The sequence below is a fragment of the Dermochelys coriacea genome, chromosome 1, assembly GCF_009764565.3.
Source record: "Dermochelys coriacea isolate rDerCor1 chromosome 1, rDerCor1.pri.v4, whole genome shotgun sequence".
In the NCBI taxonomy this organism is placed as follows: domain Eukaryota; kingdom Metazoa; phylum Chordata; order Testudines; family Dermochelyidae; genus Dermochelys; species Dermochelys coriacea.
This window is the reverse complement of record NC_050068.2, coordinates 317,650,475-317,674,010: the sequence shown is the minus strand read 5'-3', so window position 1 is coordinate 317,674,010 and position 23,536 is coordinate 317,650,475. Positions and strand designations below refer to the sequence as shown.

The 23,536-nt window shown below is 39.5% G+C and overlaps 1 protein-coding gene across 10 annotated transcripts in view; it reads right to left on the bottom strand.

The window, feature by feature from the left end:
* Positions 1-20,989, bottom strand: part of BRD1 (bromodomain containing 1) — a 106,652-nt gene extending 85,663 nt beyond the window's left edge. For 3 of the 10 annotated variants that reach the window (XM_043496194.1, XM_043496201.1, XM_043496210.1), the window contains exons 1-2: positions 20,525-20,904; positions 13,610-14,990 (exon numbers count right to left, since the gene is read on the bottom strand). In XM_043496194.1, coding sequence (XP_043352129.1) covers positions 13,610-14,976 — 1,367 coding nt within the window. In that variant the 5' untranslated portion in view covers positions 14,977-14,990; positions 20,525-20,904. Of the gene's footprint in view, positions 1-13,609; positions 14,991-15,656; positions 15,729-20,524 lie in introns of those variants that run through there. The other 7 variants (XM_043496184.1, XM_043496215.1, XM_038419201.2 and 4 more) reach the window with 7 other exon arrangements.
* Positions 20,990-23,536: the final 2,547 nt, after the last annotated feature.

The window sequence follows — 23,536 nt, the reverse complement described above, 5'->3', positions numbered from 1 at the left end:
GTTTTTCACTGATTAAAACAATCAATCAAAGTGTTTGAAAGACTGTGGCTTAGGTAGATGTACCAAAAGGACAGGTTTTTCTCTAATGTGGATAATTTCTTTATTCAAATATGGTTTTCATGGCCTGCTTGGCCTCCTAACAGCAATCTCACAGAACACCTCCCCCATAATGATGTCACCCAGTTCCTCTCTCAGTTTCAATTATATACCACCACTATGGCAGCTACAGTAATTAATTACATGAAAACATAACATATTTTTAGTTCCCTTTTATATGTGATGTAGCAGCTTGAAATAAGGAAAGCCAGCACTATAAGACCAATCAGTTCTCTTCTACTGCAGCAACTGCTCCACAGTTTGAGAACCACTAACCTAAAGGAACCAGATAAATATTAAAATATGTAGGGCCCAAACCTGTGACATACCGTACACCCAAAACTTCTATTGGCTTCAATGGCACTTGCCCATTTTGGCAATTTGCATAATTAAATCCACAATGAATAAACACTAGCTTATGAAGTTCTCAAGTAGAAACAAAACAAATAGAAAATAGTTGCATAAACAGTGCATATGACACAAATAAGCAAGAGAGAGAAAGATCTATTACAGCCTCCACTTCCTCAAAGACTGGTCCATCTTCCAATTTTATATACCAAAAGGGAAAAAAAAAAAAAAAACACACACACACACACACACAAGCATTTCATAAAAGGAGGCTGACGCATAGGAGCTATTATTCAAGCGATTACAGTAGTTTCTTTGTTGCTCAGCAGAATTTTATTTATTTTAACAGAATCAAATATAACCTGTATATTAATAAATCAATTATAATTATAATAATTATAAATCAATAATAAATTCAGTGTATTTTCCATTGAATGCATCCGATGAAGTGAGCTGTAGCTCACGAAAGCTTATGCTCAAATAAATTTGTTAGTTTCTAAGGTGCCACAAGTACGCCTTTTCTTTTTGCGAATATAACTATAGGAAGTGAAATTAAATTACGGGGAAGTTTAATTACATTTGAATTTCTGATTATCTAGTGTTTGAGATCAATTACTTTAGTATTTTAAAAGGAAATAAGGTGATCTTCAAAAAGAATCCCAGGAGATTCTTGGTGCTTTTAAAACTACACTTAACAGAATACAGAGCAACTCACAGAAAGAAATAAGGCTCTGATCTGACAATGAAACACACACATAACTTTATACACTTCCAGTAGCCCCAATGAAGTTAATTGAAGTAGAGCTTGCTGGAAAATGGAATTTCTGCCCCACAGAAAATTGTGTCCCAAATTCAAGATGAATAGTAAGCACCTCAACAGTTTTTTTGCAGGACAAATTCTGAAAAATTCTGTTTTGTGAGAACCAAAATAATTTTTCTGGTGGCCAGCTACTCACCTGGAAGGCTCTGGTCAATGTCACGTTCTCCTTACAGGCAGAAAGTTAAATTGTCAAGAACCCTCAAAACAGACTCAGCTACACGCTGAGTTCTCCCCACTCCCCAACTGCCTAAGATTTGGGAAGCACAGCTTCCCCATCTCCTGTCAGCCTAGCTGAAACTGCTTCTCAGCTGCCTGCCAGGATGGCTCTTGTCAATTTCACTTTTGCTCTGATCACAGCCTTCTAATCAGGCAGGGGTGCCATCATTTACATTTTCCAGCAGAAATGAAATTTTCCCACAGATTTCCCACAGATTATTTTTAAGAAGAGGACACTGAAGAAAATTCCTGACCAGGAAATATTCAAAAATATAAAGTTAAATATATGCAGGATTTGGGTCTAAAGATCCACAGTTTTCCTTGAAAAAAAAATGGGGGCCTCATCCAGCACCAACTGAAGTCCCATTGACTTCAATGGGCATTGGTTCAGGCCCTAGAGGATTCCTTGGGTTTTTTTTTTTTTTAAGGCCAGAAGGGACCACTAGATAATCCTGTTGGATCTCATATAACAAGCCATATCATGATTAAATCATATTTTACAGAAAGGCACCAGTCTTCATATGAAACACTTTATGAGATGGAGAATCCACCCAATCTGATGGTAGTTTGTTCCAATGGTTAATCATCCTCACTGTTAAAAATTATGCTCTATTTCTACTTTGAGTTTGTCTTGCTTTAATTTGTAGCCATTGGTTCTTATTACAACTTTCTCCACAAGATTAGAGAGCCCTTTAGTACCTGTTTTTTTCTTCCCATTAAAGTTCTTCATGAAACTCACACATCCTTCCCTAGGCTCTCATTATGATAAAAAACAAAGTTTTTATTTTACATTTTATATTAGTACTTAAATGACAATTACTTCACTTTGCTTTTAGTAAAGTCAATATAAAGCCCTTTACCTTCACTTCTCACTCACACTATGGAATGTAAAAACCAGGTCTCCATTTTCTAGAGTTCTTGCAAGAACTCCACCTGTCCAGTCACCCATTTGAGTAATTATTTTTTTTTAGATGGGGTATGTAAAATATAAACATTTATTAATGTAACAGGTGAGCAGGAGGGGTTGTTTTTGTTTTGGAGGGGTTTTGGTGCTTTGGCTGGTTATTTTAATGAGTTTTACAAGGTTAATATAACTACTCCTGTATAGTGATATAGGATGTGATCTTCAAAGGAGTCAGGCATCCAAATCCTTTTGAAATCCAATGGTATTTGGGAACCAAATTCCTTTAGGTTCCTTTGAAAATCCCAAGCAGGAATTGTTTTATTTCTAGTATCTTTAAATACTACCTTGTAGGGTAGTTGTTTAAAAATCGCACTGAAAATATTTTTAAGAGGTATTTACTCTTTAAAGATCTAATACATTTTAAGAGTTTTTCTTCCGTGTCCATCACCACAGCACTTACCTCAAAGGACTACATATGGCAATGAGGAATGAAATACTGATATAAAATTATACACTTAAAAATAAAAAGCAGAAATATAAGATCATATATGTTAACTCTTCCTACATTCCCATTTTCTATTTCCTAAGCCTTCATGTGGCTTATCTTAATTATAATTCATGGAGTCATACAATATTTAGAACTTGCAAACTTAGTGTATGAATTTATTTCCTACTGATTTAGATTATGCAACTTTCTTTTTAATCAATTCTACAGAAAATTTCAAGTCCTACTTCTATACCTCAAGGGTTTTTTTGTTTTGTTTTTTTTTCCCCCTTGAAGAATTGCATGCCTCTTTTCCCTCTAGAAGAGTACTGAACCGTGGTCTTTCCCTGCTGGTTTTTGCAGTTCTGTAACCTTCTTGTGAAATAAATAAAATTACCAGTAAACAGTATTTTTGGCAATATATGTTGAAATCAAATTTCTTCTATAATTAAAGAGGAAGAACCAACCACTTCTCATTGCCTTTTTATCTGTCAGCAGGAAAATTTTAGTTAATATATGCAATTGGTAGATAAGTGAATATGAAAATATTTCAGACTTTTTGCCTTTAAAAAACACTAAAGTTCTGTTTTAGTTACCCTGTTGGTTAAGGGCAAGAACTTTGGACTTATCTATGTTAACTGAAAACAAGGAACATCAGTCACACCCATGTATGCAATCATCAGGGACTGAATCTCTTTGGAGGATGCACTAGAGACTGCCTGCAAAAATACTAACATTCGTCTCCACTTAGGTTATAGAAATACCAACTACTCTCAATTAGCCTCCATTTCAAGTTGGCTTGCACTGTACATATGAAACAAACAGAAAGTAACTCAGGAAAAGAAAAAGGTAGGACATACCTACGGCATGTCTCTATGCACAATTTATAATTAACTGATGAAGTCAGACTTTTTTCCCCAATTGATTAGATTTTTATACAGAAGGTTAAGAGAAACCAATTAATAATATGGGACATGCGAGTTGCATGTAAGGAGGTTTTCAGTAACAACATAGCACATAAGTACCCCCCAACAACTTTATCAAAAACCTTTTTTACAATAGCAGAGAAGCTGTTATGGGAAAACAGGGAGCAGGAGGGTTGCTTGTTAAAATACAATAGTGTTTATTAAATCTAATTTAAAATCCATCTACACACCCAGGTTGGTCAACTTGGAAAGAGGTTTGAAGTTTCTTTGCCAAAGTTTGTCAAAAATATCAATGAGAAGTGTGACTGTCACAATTCAGTAGCTCTTTTCCTGGTTCAAATAATTTCTTCAATTTTTATTCAATGAAGGGGACAGTGACCTCAACAAATAGTCTTACATATCCACCAGAGAGGTTATCAACTTAATGAAACTTATAGGACAATCAGTCTTCCCTAGTGACCAATTTCCTACTTCCTTCAGAGCCTCTAAATTTCTTTCAGTAATTTGATCATCCAATTAATTATTTTTCATCCAGACATGACAAGTGTTTTACAGCTATTTGGTAGTTATGGCATTTTGTGAGGCTGCTGTTTTTTCCTCTCCATGTTAATTATGTGGATGTATTTTTTCATTGTCAGGAGGTGCAGACAGTGTGAAATACACACCTCTTACTCTTTTATAAATTCAAACAAAACAATATTGTACGTAGCCACTTATCCTCTGATTCAGATTTATACAGTTATCAACTAAAACACTCAAATATTTATCTTCAGATTTTTTGTGGTACCATCACCAGGAGTGATAATAAAAACAAATATTTTCTGATATCACTTTCCTGATATCTCCACTGCATAATATCTATCACTATTATGCCAAAAGAAAACCACAAGGTTTGAATAAACTATTCTACATGTGTTGAGTATGCCTGTAAGAGACATCATTTTGAGGGGACCCTTTTAAAATGTAGCTTCTTTAACCAATTATATACTTCAGCAAGTTCATATTCCAAGCATCTTTTGTTAAAATATTTTCTAATCCATGCTCAATGACATCCCAAGTCACTAGCGTGGTCAAAAATTTTTCTACCACATCCATATACTCAGTCAAGCATTTCATTATTTGGATATACTTGTTCAGGAATAGTGGCCCCCATTATTTATTCAGGAGAAATGGAGTGGCAGGCATATTGTGCATTGAAGCATACGGTGACAGAATCTGAATTTCTACTATGTGTCGAAATAAGCCATCATCACCAAAATAAAGATAAATGTGGAAGAAAAAAAAATCTATGCAATATAGAGAAAGTTTATCCTCCAAGATATCAGATAGATATAATTATTTAAGAGTCTTAGGAGCTTTACTGTTCCTTCTCCATTGGTTATATCCTGCAGACCAATTTTTCATAAAAATAATTACATTAAATATCTTTTAAAGGTAATAGCATAAGATAGAAGTGGGCTAGCTCCTGAACACAATTTGACACACAAAAAAAGCTAGATCATTCCTGTCTATTACATAGTTATTTGAAAGTATTGTTCTTATTCTCTTCAGCTTCCAGTAACCAAAACAACTTTGCATTTCAGATGTTATTTTCTCAGCTTCCAAGACTACATACGTATTCTCCAGTACCTGTAGTGGAGCTGGACAAAATGGATTTTTTTTGTTCGTGAGCAATTAAAAAAAAATTTTGGGTCAAACAAAATGTTTCATTTCAGCAACATCAAAGATTATGTTTAGATTGACCATTTTTAAACATTTGGGGGTTTATAATAAAATTAAAGACAATTTTCAAACAAAAAGTAATTTCAAATAAAAAAAGTTTTCTTTCAAAAATGTCTAAATGAAAAATTTGATTTTGTTTGTTTTTTTTATTTTTTATTTCTTTAACTGAAACAAACATGTCTGGTGAAACTGACAAAAACTTTTACCCAGTTCTAATCTGGAATTGTAGATGGCAGAAAAAGTTAAGTCTTAATTTATCTGCCTCAATCAAGGGTTAAGGATAATTCTTGAATGAATGTTACTGTAACCTAGTGGGCTAACACCATGTCAAAGTGCATCTCCAAAGTATTGAAGAATTTTACATCTTTCTATAGTATTTTTGATCTCCTTAACATTATGTAAAAACATTTTAAGCCACACTCCTTACACTTGGTATCAAACTTCAGTTACAGTTCTCACACAAGATTTTTACCCCCTCAAAGGATATAAATTGTGATATCTGCCTCATTTTACATAGTGATCAAACTTAACATGCTTCTTTTGGCTCAAACATATAAACCAAGTCTGTATCATGTCTATACGTATAAAAACAAAAAAACATATTTAGGTTGCAAAGTCAAGAACTAGAAAATTAGGAAATGCTAAATTTAGTTTGCACAGGCAGCCATAATTCTGCCCCTTATGCATCTATCATGTGCACTGAATAGGCAGGGAAAATGCCGGGAAAATAAAAGTATGTGAAAATGAAATTAAACACTATATCAATGCATACACGAGGGGAAAAATGAAGGTTGCACTAACAACTGTAAATCTGCCATTTCCTAATTTTTGAGTGCTTTACTTTGCAATCTTTTTGTATGCAATTTCCTAGAATTATTGTTTTAAAGGAAAAAGGTAAAAATAAATTCCATTATGTACAACTGTAACAGCTTAGATATCACGTAGAGTCTGAACCATGAACCTTGGCACTACAACACAGACTGCTACCACGTGAGCTACAGAGCCTACATTAGCTACCAGCAGAAGGCTGTTATTCCATAGGGAGGATGGACCATTCCGGCAATGTGCTATACCTGGGGGGTTTATGAGAGAAGCCCAGCCCCCCACCCCTTCTTCCCTGCCACAAAACTCTCTTGTCCCAGATGGTGTCAACTGGGGCCACATGCTGAGTCCCAGTGGGGCAACTCCCCCATTACAGATGCTCTGGCATCTTTCAAGTGTTCCCACTATAGTGTGTGCACCAACATTGTCAGCGCTGCCTCAGATCATATTTAGTTATTTTAGTATACTGCCAAAGTTTTGCTGAGGAATGCAAGCAACAGAAGGTAAGTGATAATTTTCAGTTTCTATCTCAGCCAAAGCTTTCATGGAAGAAAGACAAGGCACTTCTGTAGCCTAAGGGATATCCCCTTTTTCAATATCAAAAGCAACAATGCATGTGTGAGAACTTCTCCAAGAAGATGTCAATCTTTTATAATCAAAAGTTTTAGGTAATCTAGATCTAGGGGATGCTCCCTTATAAGAAACGGAGGCAAAAGTTAATGCAACATTAAAGTTACAACATTTAAAAAAACAAAACAAAAGGAAATAACAGAGTCTTGGTCTAAGTAATTAACTAATACATATTTTCAGCGTGGGAGAAGTAGCTGACTAAATGAATAACTGAACACATACAGCATGTGCAGTCTGGGTAATAAAGTTAGAGAAGACTGAAGGGGGGAGAGCTCCTACCCATTACCACTTACATCAAAAGGAGTAGAAGTGGGCTCATTTTGCTGGAGAGTTTTCTCAAGGAGTAGTTTAATAGGGCAGTAATGTTAATTTGCACTGGGAGAGATGTATTTTTCCGCAAGCAGGAAAGAGAATGGGTAACATTTTTGAAAAATGCCAAAAGGACACAGGAGCCTATGGGCTTATCTACATAGGACAGCTGCACTGGTATAACTTGAATCTGCTTTTAAACCAATCTAGTTAAACTGCTGCAAAAACCTGTATGAAAATCTGACCTTAACTCCCTTAAATGATTCTGAAAGTTTTACCTAGGATTTTTTTCTTAGACAAGCTTAATGTACAGAAAACTGGAATACAAAATAATTGCACAGATATCCTGAAATGATAGGGACTGCAAATTTCACACCGACCATTTTCATTAGTGTTATGGCAGCGGCTTTCGGGGATAATTTTACTGTGGGTGTATATCAATATCACATATACATATTGCTCAGGTATAGCTTCTCTCAGTGAGGCACTCCAGATTAAGAAGATGGTGCAGTTCTCATTCATATCTAAATGAATGTCATACGGAAGCAGGGGCTCATGAGATTTTGCTAAAGTTTCAGAGATGCTTGCTGAACATATTCAGAAGATGTTTTTCCACTCGCTTTACTTTTAATGTTTTTTTCATCTAAGATTGATTAAGAAACACTCATGAAGGTCTAGCTACATGCCAAATAGAGAGTTTCTTTATTCAGCCAATTCTAAGATATTACTCAGCAGGAGATTTAAAAAATATATACATTAAATGGCCTGATTTTCAGAGGTGCTGAGCACATGTAGCTCCCCCAACTTTTACGTCACTGTTCAATAGCTCTAAATATCAAGCCAATTAATTACTTTTAAAATTTGAGTTTATGCTTTCCTTCTTTTATAACTTAAATGACTTAAATTTTCCTCACTCTGTAGAAAAGGCATAGCAAGTTTCATCCCCACAAGAGAGACAGCTTAAAAATAGTATTAGAAAAGGGGTTAGTTTCCATGAAGACAGCAAGTAGCATTAACCATAGCATTTACTATCATTTTGTGGAATTGTACTTAAAAACTGCCCACATATTAATTCTCATAGTATTTATCCTTCAGGAAAAGAAGATTAGACCATGAAGATTTTGGGCTACAGTAAAATCAATTTTCTCTTCAGTAAAGCCAAAATCAAACAAATCACAAACAAACTTTTTTGTTTGATTTACAGATTAGTTTAGGAAAATATACACCTTTCAACTTTGGATTCTGAGACAATTTCCAAAGCCAAACAATTTATTTTAAAGAACTTGACTTTAAACCATTTTTTAAAATTGTTATTTTTTAACTACACTTTTAAACCCTGGACCACTGCCAAAAATATAATTTCAGGTCTGAGAAACCAGTGAACATTACATGTCCAACTGCTTCAGAGCAAGGCTGGAAACAAATGTTGGAATATCTGTGGAATCTGGGAATGGAAGCAGTTTTCCCAACAATGTAGAGCACTTATTTCTATCCCTGATTTTTCATAAGATATCAAATATTAAAATTAGGTCATTCTGACTATAATGCCCTGCTCCTTACTCTCCCCCTCCTCTACACATATGTGATGGCCTCATTTTAGTGAGAATTAATTTAAAAAAAAAAACTAAAAAAAAAAGATAGAACTGGTTCAACACTGAACATTTAAATTCTGAACTGCTAGTTAATTCAACCTGTTTAATTCCTGTTCCCCTCGTTATTTGTGAACATTCAAGCACACAGAATTGCTTGCAAACATTTTTGGAGCTAGACTTAATGTATGAATACCTATTTTTCATGTGAACAAGAGTATTTGTTACTTACTATCACCCTGTTTTAAAATATTAATTATCTCATCAAGAAGCAGAAATAATTTCATTTCATCAATCACAAACCATGAATAATGAACAGAGTACAATCTAACTGAAGTCTGCTACCAACCCAGAGAGATTGAAAGCTGTTCGTCCAAGCTATTCAGCATACATATTAACAGAAATCAGAACAGAAGGGGGCTACATTCTCAACAACCATTATCTGTAAAGAATAATTTGACCAGCTCTAACCATACATTATATGTAAATTATACATCAAATGGTATAATTTATTTGTAGTATTAGGTAGAGTTCAAAGGCCCAATCAGGATCAGGGCCCTGTTGTGGTAAACATTATGAACCCAAACATATGGTCTCTGCCACAAGTATCTTGCAAAGCATTCGTCTCGCTTAACCCTAAAAAGAGAATACTGGTGCTATAACAATGCTGGAAGTGAAATCAGTATGAAGAGAGAGGCACATCAGAAAAAAAATCTCTTTCCCTAAATTATGTGCCGTATTTATTTCCTGTCCCCTACTATATGTTGTGGTTTTGAGTATCAACTAGATAAAGTCCCAATTGTTCAGCAAAACTGAAGTCAGTATGCCTCTCTGACAAACCTTCTGTCCCAAATCTCTGACATCATAATCAGTACATTTCCACATTCAAGAGGTATTAAAACTCAATTAATTTAAGTGAATGGAATCCGAAAAAAAGTTTCAGTGCTCTCTTCATTTAATTAAGCTGTTCTAAGTCTTCCTAAATTTGAAAATAGGTAAATGAAGCCAAGTTACAGTCTTGCAACTCTGCTCTCCTCCCCCCACACAAAGGAAATCTCTCAGTGTTAGCTTTCTGGAAATTACCAGTCTCTCATTAACTCACACAAGTTCTAAATTAGACTGCCAGTAACCAGCAGTCCTTGTTTAAAATACTGGTAACACACACACACACATACATGATTTTAACAGGTGAAAATAGCTTTGATACTAGTTTTGGTCCATTTTAGTTTGTATTTACACTTCTGCATATAACAAACTCCTGCAGGCACTAAAACCAGTACACTATGCAATTTTCAGTGTGTCTACGTATATTTTATACATATACGCAAAAACCTGCACAAGATAAAGGTTTACGTTCCTGCAGGAACTTACAATATAACAAAGTTTAAAATGAAAAAGAGCAAGATTAGGATCACAGAAATTTTATCCCACCCATGATTTTTTTTTTAATAATGGAAACATTTTTAAAAGAACTATTCAATTTTAGTTTTAACTATAGAATTCTACTTCAAGACACAGCAAAAAATTTAAAGTACATCAAAAGAAGGAAGCCTGCCAAATAACCAGTGCGGGCTTGGGAAGATCCAGATGTTAAAGGAGCACTCCAGGAAGACAAGGCTACTGCAGAAAAGCTAAATGAATTCTTTGCATCAATCTTCCCTGTAAAGGATGTGAGGTAGATACCTTAGCCGTTATTTTTAGGTGACAAATCTGAGAAACTGTCCCAGAGTGAGATGTCAATAGAGGAAAAATTCATATATTTAATAATAAGTCATCACCAGAACCAGATGATATTCACCCAAGAGTTCTAAAGGAACTCGAATATGAAATTGCAGAACTGCTTCCTGTGGTATGTAACATAGCACTTAAATCAACATTGGTACTAGATAACTAGTAGATAACTAATGTGACACCAATTTTTAAAACAGGCTCCAGAGACACTCCTGGCAATTACAGGCCAATGGGCCTACCTTCAATATCAGGCAACTGATTGAAACTGTAACAAAGAACAGAATTGTCAGACACACAGATCAACACAATACATTGTGGAGAATCAACAGATTTCGTAAAGGGAAATCATGCTTCACTAATCTATTATAAATTCTTTCAGGGTGTCAACAAACATAAGGATTATCCAGTGGATATAGTGTACTTGGACTTCCACAAAGCTTTTGACTAGGTCCCTCCCCCAAAGTTTGCGCTTAAGCAAACTAAGCAGGCATGGTATAAGACGGAAGGGCCTCTCATGGATCAGAACTGGTTTCAAGATAGAAAAAGGGTAAGAATCAATGGTCAGCTTTCAGAATGGCGAGAGGAAAATAGTGGAGTTCCCCCGGGGAATCGGTTCTGGGACCAGTGCCATTCAACAGATTCATAAATGATTTGGAAAGCAGACTGTAAAGAGATACAAAGGAATCTCACAAAACTGAGAGACTGGGAAAGAAAGAGGAAGGTGAAGATAAATGTAGATAAATGCAAAGTACTGCACATTGGAAAACATAATCCCAACTATACATACAAAATGATGGGGTCTACATTAGCTGTTGCCTCTCAAGAAAGAGATCTTGGGAGTCATTGTGTAAGTTCTCTGAAAACATTCCTGCAATGTGCAGTGGCAGTCAAAAAAGCTAACTATGTTAGGAACCATTTGGAAAGGGATAGATAGTAAAGCAGAAAATATAATGCCACTATATAAATCCATGGTACGCTCATACCAGGAATATTGTATGCAGTTCTGGTCACCCTATTTCCAAAAAAAGATATATTAGAACTGAAAAAAGCACAGAGAAGGGCAACAAAAACTGTTAGGGGTGTGGAACAGCTTCCATACGAGGAGAGATTAAAAAGACTGGGATGGTTCAGTTTAGAAAAGAGAAGACTGAGGAGAGGTATGATAGAGGTCTATAAAATCAAGAATGGTGTGGAAAAAGTGAATAAGGCAGTGTTATTTATTCTTTCACATAACACAAGAATCAGGGGTCACCCAATGAAAGTTAACTGAAGGCCAAAACTATTATTGAATTCAAAAAAAAAAATTAGATAAATTCATGGAGGATAGGTCCATCAGTGCTCTGGGTGTCCTAAAATCTCACTGTTGGAAGCTAGATCACTTGATAAATTTCCCTGTTCTGTTCCCTCCCTCTGAAGCATTTGGCACTGGCCACTGTTGAAAGGCTAGTTACTGAGCTAGATGGACCAATGGTTTATCCAGTATGGCTATTTTTATGTTCTCATGTACATGTATTAGTGTCAACGTGTTGACAGCACAGAGCTTTTGATCCCATGCCTAATACTTCATTTCAGATGCATTATTAAACCATAGAGCAGTGCTTTAATTGCTTCCTGGTTAATTTCAAGAAGAAATCTGCACAGCACCAAACTGTAATTCTTGCCAACCTTGAAGAATATAGCTGCACTGTGCAATATTAAACAGAAGGTGTACGAACAGCCATGCGAGAACCTAATCCATTGGTGGGCAACCTGCGGGCAGCATGCAGCCCATCAGGGTAATCTGATTGCAAGCCGTGAGACATTTTGTTGACGTTGACAGTCTGCAGACATGGTCCCCCACAGCTCAGTGGCCGCAGTTCGCCGTTCCTGGCCAATGGGAGCTGTGGGAAGTGGCAAGCCTGCAGACAGTCAATGTCAGCAAAATGTCATGCCACCCGCAGTCGGGTTACCCTTGTGAACCGCAGGCTGCCCACCACTGATCTAACCCGTTAGCCAAGGAACTGCTTCAGAGTGCTTCTTGTACTACTTGGAAAACATTCTACAGTATACTAAAATTGAATGAGCACAGGATGTCCAACTCAACAGAAGACACTAGTATAGTAAGATGAAATTTTGAGGGAAACTCTCAACTTGAATGTTTATTCAATTTACTAATTTCAAAAATTTCAAATTTCTGATAAAGTATTCTTTAATCAGCATGTAGAGAGTATTTTGATTAATTCCTGTATTAAAATGTTTTATGTTGCTTTTCTTCCCCCCGTTCCCCTGCTGATATTAAGGTCTTTCTAGTATGGAACAGCAGTTGGCCCACACAACATGTTTACACTGACCCTCCTCTGCACTGTCCTCTTTTCATTGTGGGCTTAGGGAAGAACATCTCTGCTCTACTTTGAACAGAGCTTGCAGTTAATGATATGGTGCTAAATGCACAGGACAGTAAGAACAACCATCAAAAAACCAGTGAAGTTGACTGGATACAAATGCTGTCATATGCAAAAGTGATTTTCAAGTTCATGTCCCTTTAAAAAGCCCCGCTGAGAATGGAAAGTCAGGCACATTCTGGAAAGCAAGTAAATCTCGGCTTAACCTTAAGGATGTGTTTAAGAGCTTTCCTGAAATGAGGTGCAGTTAAGCATGTGATATTTTTACTATTCTGAATTGGGGGTCTAAGTGAGTAAACTATCAGGACATCCACTTCGTAAATTCTGTGTAAGAAAAATGATTGCTGGCTCTAACAATGAAAGTAGGATGCGGGGAGGACTATCCTCCAATTTCTGGGTGAAAATATTTGTGTGCGCTTTTTAACTACAAGTGTCAAAAGTAATACAACATGCACAATTTACATGTTAGAGACACCTATTTATTTTCCATTTTTTTCCTTTGTTGTGTAAGTACCTTATGCAGTTTTTCAAATTTTCATTAATTCTTTATCTATAGAACCTATGACAAATGTATATTCAAAAGACATACAGCAAAATGTAGACAAAAATTTCTGTATGATTGTTTGCTTACCTCTGAGGGGGAATATAAGGAGCAGATACTGTTGGCATAGCTGTACAGGGTTCAACCACTGATTTCTTGGCCTTTTTTGCCTTTTTTCTGACTTTTGATGTAGACCTTGCAGTTCTAACTGATCCCTCTTTTCTACACACACCATTTTTCACATCAGCTTCTCCATAAATATTTAGAGGTCGCCGTATACAACCTGGTGGAGTATGTATATCACAGTAGGCAGTCTTTTTTACAGAGAATGTTGTTCCACTGCCAGTTAATTCTTTCACAGGTTCCATTTTCATATACAAACCAGCCTTTTGAGCACAAGTCACATGGAATGCTGTGTAACAGTTTGCTTTGTGGCACTGGATGCAGGCACCAACGCCTTTCTGTTTACAGAGGTAGCATGTTAACTTCCATCTGGCTGGGGGAATGTTTCTGACACCATCAATTGGCTCAATAAAAACTGTATTGGCAAATCCAACTTCTGGAATCCACAAAGCACACACGACATGTCCCCAGCGATCATCATCAGTCTTTTTAAAGGCACCTCCCTTGTTTGGGCACAGCACACAGTCTACAGGCCGGGAATGGGACTGCAGACAGCGTCTGCAGAGCCACTGACCCTCAGGTATATATGGCACCCCATAGCACTCCTGATGCACTGCTAAATTACACATATCACAAAATAGGATTACATTGCTGTTCTGACATTCACCATCCATGCATATACAACATACTGCATCTTCGTCAATTAAAGACTGATGGTCACCCTGTTTTTGGTTCTCACAATAGGACTCTTTTTCAAACCTGTCCATAAGGAATTCAAACATATTCTGTGACACAACTGATACTCCATCACTTTTTCGCTTTTCATTTATTATTTCTAACCATGCATAATCTTCTTCATCCATGTCATACTCCACTTCATTGTCAAGTTCTTCTGCTGACTTTTCAATGAATTTATAATAAATTGGAGGTCTCCGAGGGGCAGAAGGTGGACTGTACTCAACAACACGTACTTTTGGTTCTGGAAGAGGACTAGTTGTAGCAGGTGTACCATGTGCACTTGGAAGAGCTTCATTTTTCTTTTTCACTTTGTTATTTTTATGCCGCTTGGCTCTCAGACAAACTGGTGGTCTTTCGCTATTTTCTTTATTGCTGTTGCATTCACTCATTTCTTGTGCTGTGAGATCATCTTCTAATATAATCTCTAATGGATCAAAAATACTGATCCTGTGCAGGCGACCTTCAATTTCTATTTCAACCATCCTTTGAGCTTGAGCATATGTCAAAGTTTCTCGTGTAGGTGAGTGTTTAATACTGCACGGGGAAGAAGAATGCCTTGCTGCAGATACTCGATGGCATCTTCCTTTTCTCCTCATTTGGTAATGATTACCTAAAATTATAATCAGAGTTATTATGTTGCATATAAAAATTAATACAGTAAAAAACAAAAAACAAAACAAAAACAGAAGCTAGTTTAAGCTTTGTACTACCCATGTACTACCCTTTTACATGCAAGTCTTAAATTTATGCAATGTTTGTACTTGAAACAAACTTTAATCTGGCTACCCCTAACTTCCAAAGAAACACCAGTGAGTAGCACATTTAGCATTACTCCAAATCCAAATGTGTTGACAGATTACTGGAATGAATTACACTCATTTCCTACATTAAAAAAGTCCCGTAGAAACAAATTAATACGAGTATAATAGTATAGTATAATAATATAGAACCTATAGTTCTGTAAAGCCACAGGAAGCCAATCAAACTATAGCAATTCAACATTGGCACAGAGAAATTGTTGCCAAGGCCCACCCACCAAACGATTAAACTTGTGCCATAAGGTAACAGAAGTAAGGTAACAGCGGACCCTCGCTAGAGCGCGCATTGCTATAGCACGGATTCGCATATAGCGCAGTCGCGGCAATGGATCCCAAATTTAAATATTTAAATTGGGATCCATGATAACGCGGCCCCTGCATTAATACAGTACCGCACATGGATCCCGAACCCCACGTTCTAGCGAGGGTCCGTTGTAGTCATTGTAATGGAAAATTACCATTGTTTTCCAGAAAAAGAGGCCTGTATGCAAAGTTCTGTTTTCAATGTTAAAAGCTTATTCAGCAGCAGCCTGAAGAAGAAATATTCCAGATACATTTTTGCACAATGATCAGAAAAGTAACTATGTAAAAATTGCACTTGCTTTAACAAATCTGACCTCTGTATGTATTCAGAATTATATCTGCTTACTCAGTATGTTTACACTTACCTAAAGTAAACCTCAAAGATGTATGGTTTATGTTATTTCCTCAGGTGTCTCACTATTTATTTATATTGTAAACTTTTAGAGATAGGGAGTGGTCTTATACATACTTTCACAGGTGTGCTGTTGATCAGATAAACACCATAATCTTTGTCACTAAAATTATTACCACCATCATACATTTTATTCAGTTCTGCATAGCCCATATTGCTGTGGAAAAGCATATTCCATTACGGCCCACGTATCACCGAGAGAACTATGAATTAAGGTTTAATACCAATACTTTTACCACTAGGGGAGACGCAAATTGAGAACTACTTTAATTTTAGCTCCCAGACTGGGTTTTTGGGGCTGCCAATTAGAGAGACAAAAAATCACTTTTAAAATGAACATTTGATCTAAAAGAAACCTCCAATGCTATTTTCAGCAATTGATTCTCAAAAGTAAATCAGCATTTTCTGACTTGTAGTAAGGTTTCTAAAATTCCATTAACTTCAGAATTATACACAGCCAGCTTTGGCTGGATTTGAACCAGTGACCTAGGAAAAGAAACATTTATTCCAGTAGATCTTGAAGCTAAAAATGAAGTATTGCATCTGTATCATAAAGGAAGCTGTAATAATAAGATTGTAAAAATGGAAAACTAAGCATCCTGATCGGACTGGTCCATACACGGTTGGTAATCTGAAAGATTACTTAAAATAAAACCGTTGGCTTCCATGTTTGTATCTTTTTCAGCACAGGTCTGATCAGCTGACCAAATGAAAGATTATTTTCTCCCTGTCAGCCGTGCAAACTCAACCCGGCATCTGAAAGTGATGGTAATTACTTTATATTAATTTATCTTTAGAGCACTCTGAAAACCAGCTGTTAGACAGTAAGCAAGTCTCCATTTTGACAACAGCAAATTCTTGCTCCCCCTGTAATTGATTTCTTAAGATCCCATGGCCATGAATCTGACCTGCTAGCTAGACCATACAAGCCCCAATCAAGGCAGGAATTACACACGATGGAGTGAGTAAAGTTTGCAGAATAAATATTTCAGTCAGTGATAGTATGCCTACCAAAACACTGGGGCAAATATACATCAATTCTCTGCCCACCAGCTCCATGATACTTCTATTTTCTTCATAAAAAATTGAAACAAAATTTACTACAACCAATAAATTCAAAGGCAAGCCTAAAATTCACTGCTTTCCTCACCTTCAGAAGTTATATGCACAAAAATCACATACCTGATGATTTGCAGTACAAAGGCAAGATGGAATGCATCAAACAAGCAATATCAGATCACATCCGTTCCAGTATCTTCACCCTCCCTGCCCCACAAAAGGCCTCATTTAACAACAACAACAACAAAAGGATCAGCCTGAACCAGTTTTCGTGGTTTTGTAGATGTAATATTGTGTGTTATTTAACAAATTTTGTGTTAAAGTCAAACACAATTGTATTAAAAATATGATTCCAACACAAATCCAAAAAAGCAACATCCAGTGCACAGTCATTACAGGGCAACAGCTGATTTCCACTGTGCTTGGTAATGATCAAAAAAATATCTACATAGATTTTTCTCCTTTTGTGAATTTCCATGAAACTTTTAATAGAGGTGCCTGTGAGGATAAATATATTAAAAGATTGTGAAGTGCTCTGATATATACTGATGAAAAGCACTATATTAAAGTTAGGTACTATTCTTATTAGTTTGTAAAGCAACATTTCATTGAACGTGTCAGTTTCCAACTGCAGAACAGATGAATCCATTAATATTAGCTATAGTAGGCCTAATAACTAGATATAAAGAGTGACAATTTAATTTAACTCTAAATTTAGTTCCCATAATCTCTCAAATTCTGGGGCAGGGAATATAAAATGGCCCCTCTAAATTTCAATAAAAAGGTATATTTCTTTGTTCCCTTATAATGCTGTAAAGTCATTTATCAATTTGTTAGTGCAAGAGAACCTGACACTGAAATTGACCAATTTAGTTTCATTTTGTAAGATATGCTATTTATCATTAATAGGTAAAGAGTAAATAGATTTTTTAAATTCAATTTTAATAATCTAACATATGAATATTTGGAGCATTTTTATATAAACCCACCTATTTTTTTTATACACCATAACCAGAGCTACAAACACCAATGACATTGATCATGGAGGTAACTGCCTATTAACTCAGACTGGAAAAGAGTGACGGACAGTGGCTATTATGACTGACTATACAACATGGTTTCTCAAACTTTTTCTTTCTTAGCCCTCCCTTCCCCCCCATGTGCTATAAAAATTCCCCAGCCCACCTGTGCCACAACAACTATTTTTCTCCATATTCAGTCGGTTAAAAGCCAGGGCTGGCATTAGGGAGTAGGCAAGCAGGGTAATGTAGAGACCGACTCTACAGGCAGCTCTGCGAAGCTAAGTTGCTCAGACTTTAGCTTCATCCCTGGGCAGCAGGGCTTGGACTTCAGCTTTCTTCCCTGGGCCCCAGTGAGTCAGCCTTGCTCTTTGGTTCATTTTGGCAGACCCCCTAAAACCTGCTCATGGCTCCCTAGGGGCCCCGGATCCCTGGTTGAGAACCACTGCAATAGAAGACACTTCCATTTGTCCATATCCTAGTCACTGTTCTTTCATATATTCTAATATTGGAAAATACACAATAATGTGTATTAGTTTCCAGGCCAAAAAGCAATTTCTCAAGCACAGTGGCAACTAGTCGATGAACAAGCATATCTCAGAATGCAAGCAGCTTGCCTCCCAGATGTAGCGCAAATGTCATAAATCCTAAATAAGGGAAGATGTCTACCACAAAGTGATGAAAAAAGGCACCTCCCAATAATGAGATTAGAACAATTATCATTTACATGCCTAAGCACTTTCTCTTACCTTTAGATTAGTTTTGGCCCAATCTGGAAATGGATGGCAATTTAACATTTTATACTTAAAGGGAAAATAGTAAAAACACGTGGGAGGGAGCACACTACACGTGGAAGTAGTATTGAAATTATCTGTCCTCATTTTGCAGATGCCTAGTTTGGGCGAGTAAAAAATACCCTGGACCCTAAAGCATAATAATAAGGGTTGCTAGTCTTACCATAAAACAGGAAGAATTCCTAACGCGTTACACAACTCAGTTTGGGGCACTTCTTTCCTTCTTTTAAAGCCTGACAAAGCCTGCAGAAGATGGAAGATAAATCTCCCCACTGTATCTTCCACCAAATGCATCTGATGAAGTGAGCTGTAGCTCACGAAAGCTTATGCTCAAATAAATTTGTTAGTCTCTAAGGTGCCACAAGTACTCCTTTTCTTTTTGCGAATACAGACTAACACAGCTGCTATTCTGAAACCTGTCACATAGCTACTGTTTTTCTTAGAATGACAATTTGCTGAGACAGTTTCCACTATCATGACAAAAAAAAAAAAAAACGCAGCTGTTTATGTGCAATGAAAGCTATGGGGCTGAAGCACCGCTTGCTAAGGGGACAGGTGAGGGGAGAGCAGATTAAACCTATGGTGCAGCACTTGTACGGACCTTTGTAAACGCTACCAATTTGTTTTGCAAACCTGTAGCGAACCCTGCACTCACTACTCTCTTTCTCCCTCATTTCTTTGTGTTTGGTCCTTGGCTCCCTAGTGAAAGAGAAATCCCTCCTTCCTTTTGTGGTTCTCAACAAGCATCCTTCTGTGGAGCACCGCAAAGAGATGGACACAAAGAAACCACCAAGGATGTTACAAACAGTACATTAGTACCAGGCCATAAGAGAGAGCAAGCAGAAACATTTCCTGCATACACGTGGAGATAGGATACCAGCAGCCTCAGCCTTCAGAGTAGGATCACCCTCTCAAGTCTAGCCATATTGATACACAGAAAAGACAGGTTTCAGAGTAGCAGCCGTGTTAGTCTGTATTCGCAAAAAGAACAGGAGGACTTGTGGCACCTTAGAGACTAACACATTTATTTGAGCATAAGCTTTGGTGAGCTACAGCTCACTTCATCGGATGCATCACAAAAGCTTATGCTCAAATAAATGTGTTAGCCTCTAAGGTGTCACAAGTCCTCCTGTTCTTTTTACAGAAAAGACAGCGGCTGAACCCTGGAGAATTCATTTGATCCCATCAATGTAAATACCCATTTTAGGCCTAGGCTCTCGCCCACCTGACATCACCAAGCCTAACATTTCCCGGGTCTCCCGGAACGCAGCGAAGAGGTAACCGGCATCATTCGGCACTCTCACTTAGTTTCTTCCAGAATGGTTTCCTCCCCAAGCTCCCTCTGCCTTCTCCCCCCCCCCCCCCGCAATGGATGGTTCCTGCCCACGCCCCTTACCCCGCCCACACCCTGTTCCAGCACTAACACTTCCTACTCACGCCCTTCACCGCTCTAGCCACACCTCCCCCCCCCCCCCCCGCGCGCGCGAATGGTTCCTACCCGCGCCCGTCACCCCCGCGCGAATAGTTCCTGCCGAGGCCCGTCAGCTCCAGCCCTTCCCGAGCCTCGCCCCACCCCCCACCCCGACAATACTCGGCCCGCAAACATGGCGTCCAACAAAACAGCTTGCGCTGTGCCCTCCCCCGCCCGCTGTGCCGGACAGCCTCCGCCCGCTCCCGCCACCAAGCCCCTCTCGCTGGGCCCGGCTCTGGCCGCAAGCCGCCGGCCCCGCCGCACTCACGCTGTGGGAGCCGCCGGAGCGCGGCTGACAGACCCTCCTGCTCCTCGTCTCCGGGTCGACGCTGCGGCCGGTCTAATGGCGGGGGCGGCCCCACCGATGCCGCTCCCAGCAGCCCCGGGCGGCCAAGCGGGCGCTGGCGGTGCCGCGCTGCCTTCGGGCTGCGGGCGGCGGGTGCGAGGCTCCTGCTCGGGCCGCGCGCGGCGCATTCGGGAGGCGCGGAGCTGGTCGCAGTCCGGCTGCGGGCTCGGCGCTCCGTCCTAGGGCTGAGAACCTCCCCCTCCCCCCCTCAGCACAAACAATGCGGCTTCACCACAGCGCTGCGCCGGCGGGGGGAGCGGGGGACGGGACGTGAGAGCGCCAGTCCCAGGCACCGCCCCGCCGCCGTGGGGGAGGGGCCCTCCCAGGCCTGTGTTGCAAGGGGGAGGGGGCCTGCCCCATGGTGCAGAGCAGCGGCGCGCCGCCGGGGAGGCGGCTCTCCCCGACCCGGACAGGCGCCCGGCGCTGCCAGCCTCGGAGCCCAAGTCGTGCGTGGCCTCCCCCCCCCCCCCAGCACAATTGGCCTAAAATAGAATTGGGGGTGGGGGGGGTGTCACCCTTTTCCACTCCCTTCTGTCCCTGTAGGTGTGAGAAAATTTCAGGTACCAAAGCCAACCTTTACTGCACACAAAATGCACACCTCTTCCTGGCCCCTCACGGGGAGCCTCAGCTTCCCCTCTGTTCCCTTAGATATAGGGCCTTACTGTCCATTTCCTATTCCTGCCTTGACCTCGCAGCCATGCTTCTCTGCCTCCCGCTGGGCTGGACTCCTGTACCTGGGTTCCAGCAGCAGCAGCTTGTGACTCTCCCCTGCACGGCTGCCTCCTGTCCCAGTATCCGCTCTGGGCTCCAGGGCCATACACATGTTAAGGCAGGTCTGGGGCTGTGGTCCCAAGGCTTTCGCACATAGCTCTGCCCACAAGCCCAGTCCTGAAAGTTGTGGGATGGAAGATTTACTGAGAAGCGTCATCAGAACGGCGCCTTGTGCCGGTACCAAAATCCTGTGACTCATGGATCAGAATCAGTTCATGGGAGTTGGCAACACTTCTTCCCCTGGCTGCTTGGAGGTGACTCCCCCACCACTGACCCCCAGGCTGGGGAAGCTACTATTCTATCCCCTCCATCTCCCACCCCATCACGGTCATCTGTCCCCCCCCCCAGCCTCCCACAACATCCTGCAGCCCTGAAAATCCTAAATGTGCCTACTGCTCCCCCTTATTCTCCCCATCTACTTTTCAGTGTCTCTGCTGCTCCTCAGAGTCCCTGTGTCCTGTCTAGCCATTGGGACCATAGAATGGCAGCTTTTTTCCCTGTGGGCCTGGCTTCAGTCTTATTGACAAGTGTGAGTTGGCAACCAACTTTATTAAGGGCGGCCTCACTTCCACATGCAGATGGACTGGAGAGAAATTGCATTGACAGTAATAGAGGATGGTGGCAGTTCTGAATAAGGGAAAATTGGTGAGTTGGCACCTTTCATCATGTTTTCATGAGACAGATAAAATAACATCCCAGAATTACTAAAGTTGTGATTAAAAATCTCGAAAGTTGGCAACACTGGCACAGCCACCAAGCAAGAGAGACACACAGCTTTGCTTGAGTGAGGTATGACTGCAGAGAACTGTGGCCCTGGGCGTCTTTAGCTCCAGGGCGAGAAGGAGGCCCACAGGCTTTTCTCAACCACAAAGTTATTCCTTGGGAAACAGAGGCATTAAGTACCTGAGTATCACATTAAAAAGTATGTGTGTAGAAAAGAGAAATTATACAGAAGAGTTGGTAAAATATACACTTAGGCCTTGTCTACATGAGAGCAATGAGGCATGTTAACTGCTGGTTGGTCTCATAGCACCATTGCAAGACACCTCACATCCACACATAAAAGTGCTCCAATGGTTCACAAATGTTACAACCATGCACTGAATTAGGTTATCTTTGTTCAAAGAAAGTATGTTTAGGTAGGTTCTTATATGGCACTGATCACCATAATATCTGAATGTCTCACAAACAATGGATTTGTCCAAACATAAGAGTGGCCCTAATGGGTCAGACCAAAGGTCCATCTAGCCTAGTATCCTGTCTTCTGACAGTGGCCAGTGTCAGGTGCCCCAGAGGAAATGAACAGAGCAGGTAATCATCAAGTGATCCACCCTGTTGCCCATTCCCAGCTTCTTGCAAACAGAGGCTAAGGGACACCATTCCTGCCCATGCTGGCTAATAGCCATTGATGGACTTATCCTCCATGAATTTATCCAGTTCTTTTTTGAACCCTCTTATGGTCTTGGCTTTCACAACATCCTCTGGCAAGGAGTTCCACAGGTTGACTGTGCATTGTGTAAAGAAATACTTTCTTTTATTTGTTTTAAACCTGCTGCCTATTAATTTCATTTGGTGGCCCCTAGTTCTTGTGTTATGAGAAGTAGTAAACAACACTTCCTTATTTACTTCTCTACATCAGTCATGATTTTATAGACTTCAATCATAACTCCCCTTAGCTGTCTCTTTTCCAAGCTGAAAAGTCCTAGTCTTATTAATCTCTCCTCATACGGAAGCCGTTCCACAGTAAATCTATCCCTGTGAAGTAGGGAAGTATGTGTTACCATACTTAATTTACAGACAGGGAACTGAGGCACAGACAGTTTGTAACTTGGAAATCCGTGGCAGTGCTAGAAACTGAATCCGGATCCCAAGTCCCAGGCAGGTGCCTTAGCCATAAGACCATCTGCCATGTTGTCTTCTACCATGCCAGTATTCGCTGGTAATTTGCCAGAATGGACAGATACCACTGGCGTAATAATCCCAACATTATAAACTTCCATTACAGTCCCACAGTGCACCAATCACTGCTGAGGTGGCCTTTCAGTTCTGATTTCTGTACTCCATTCTGTCAAGGTCAAGTTGCCTAGAAGCCCTTTACTTCCATAAAAACTACTGCACATGCTGTAGAGTTCTTGTATGCACTATTTTCACAAAGAAAATCCA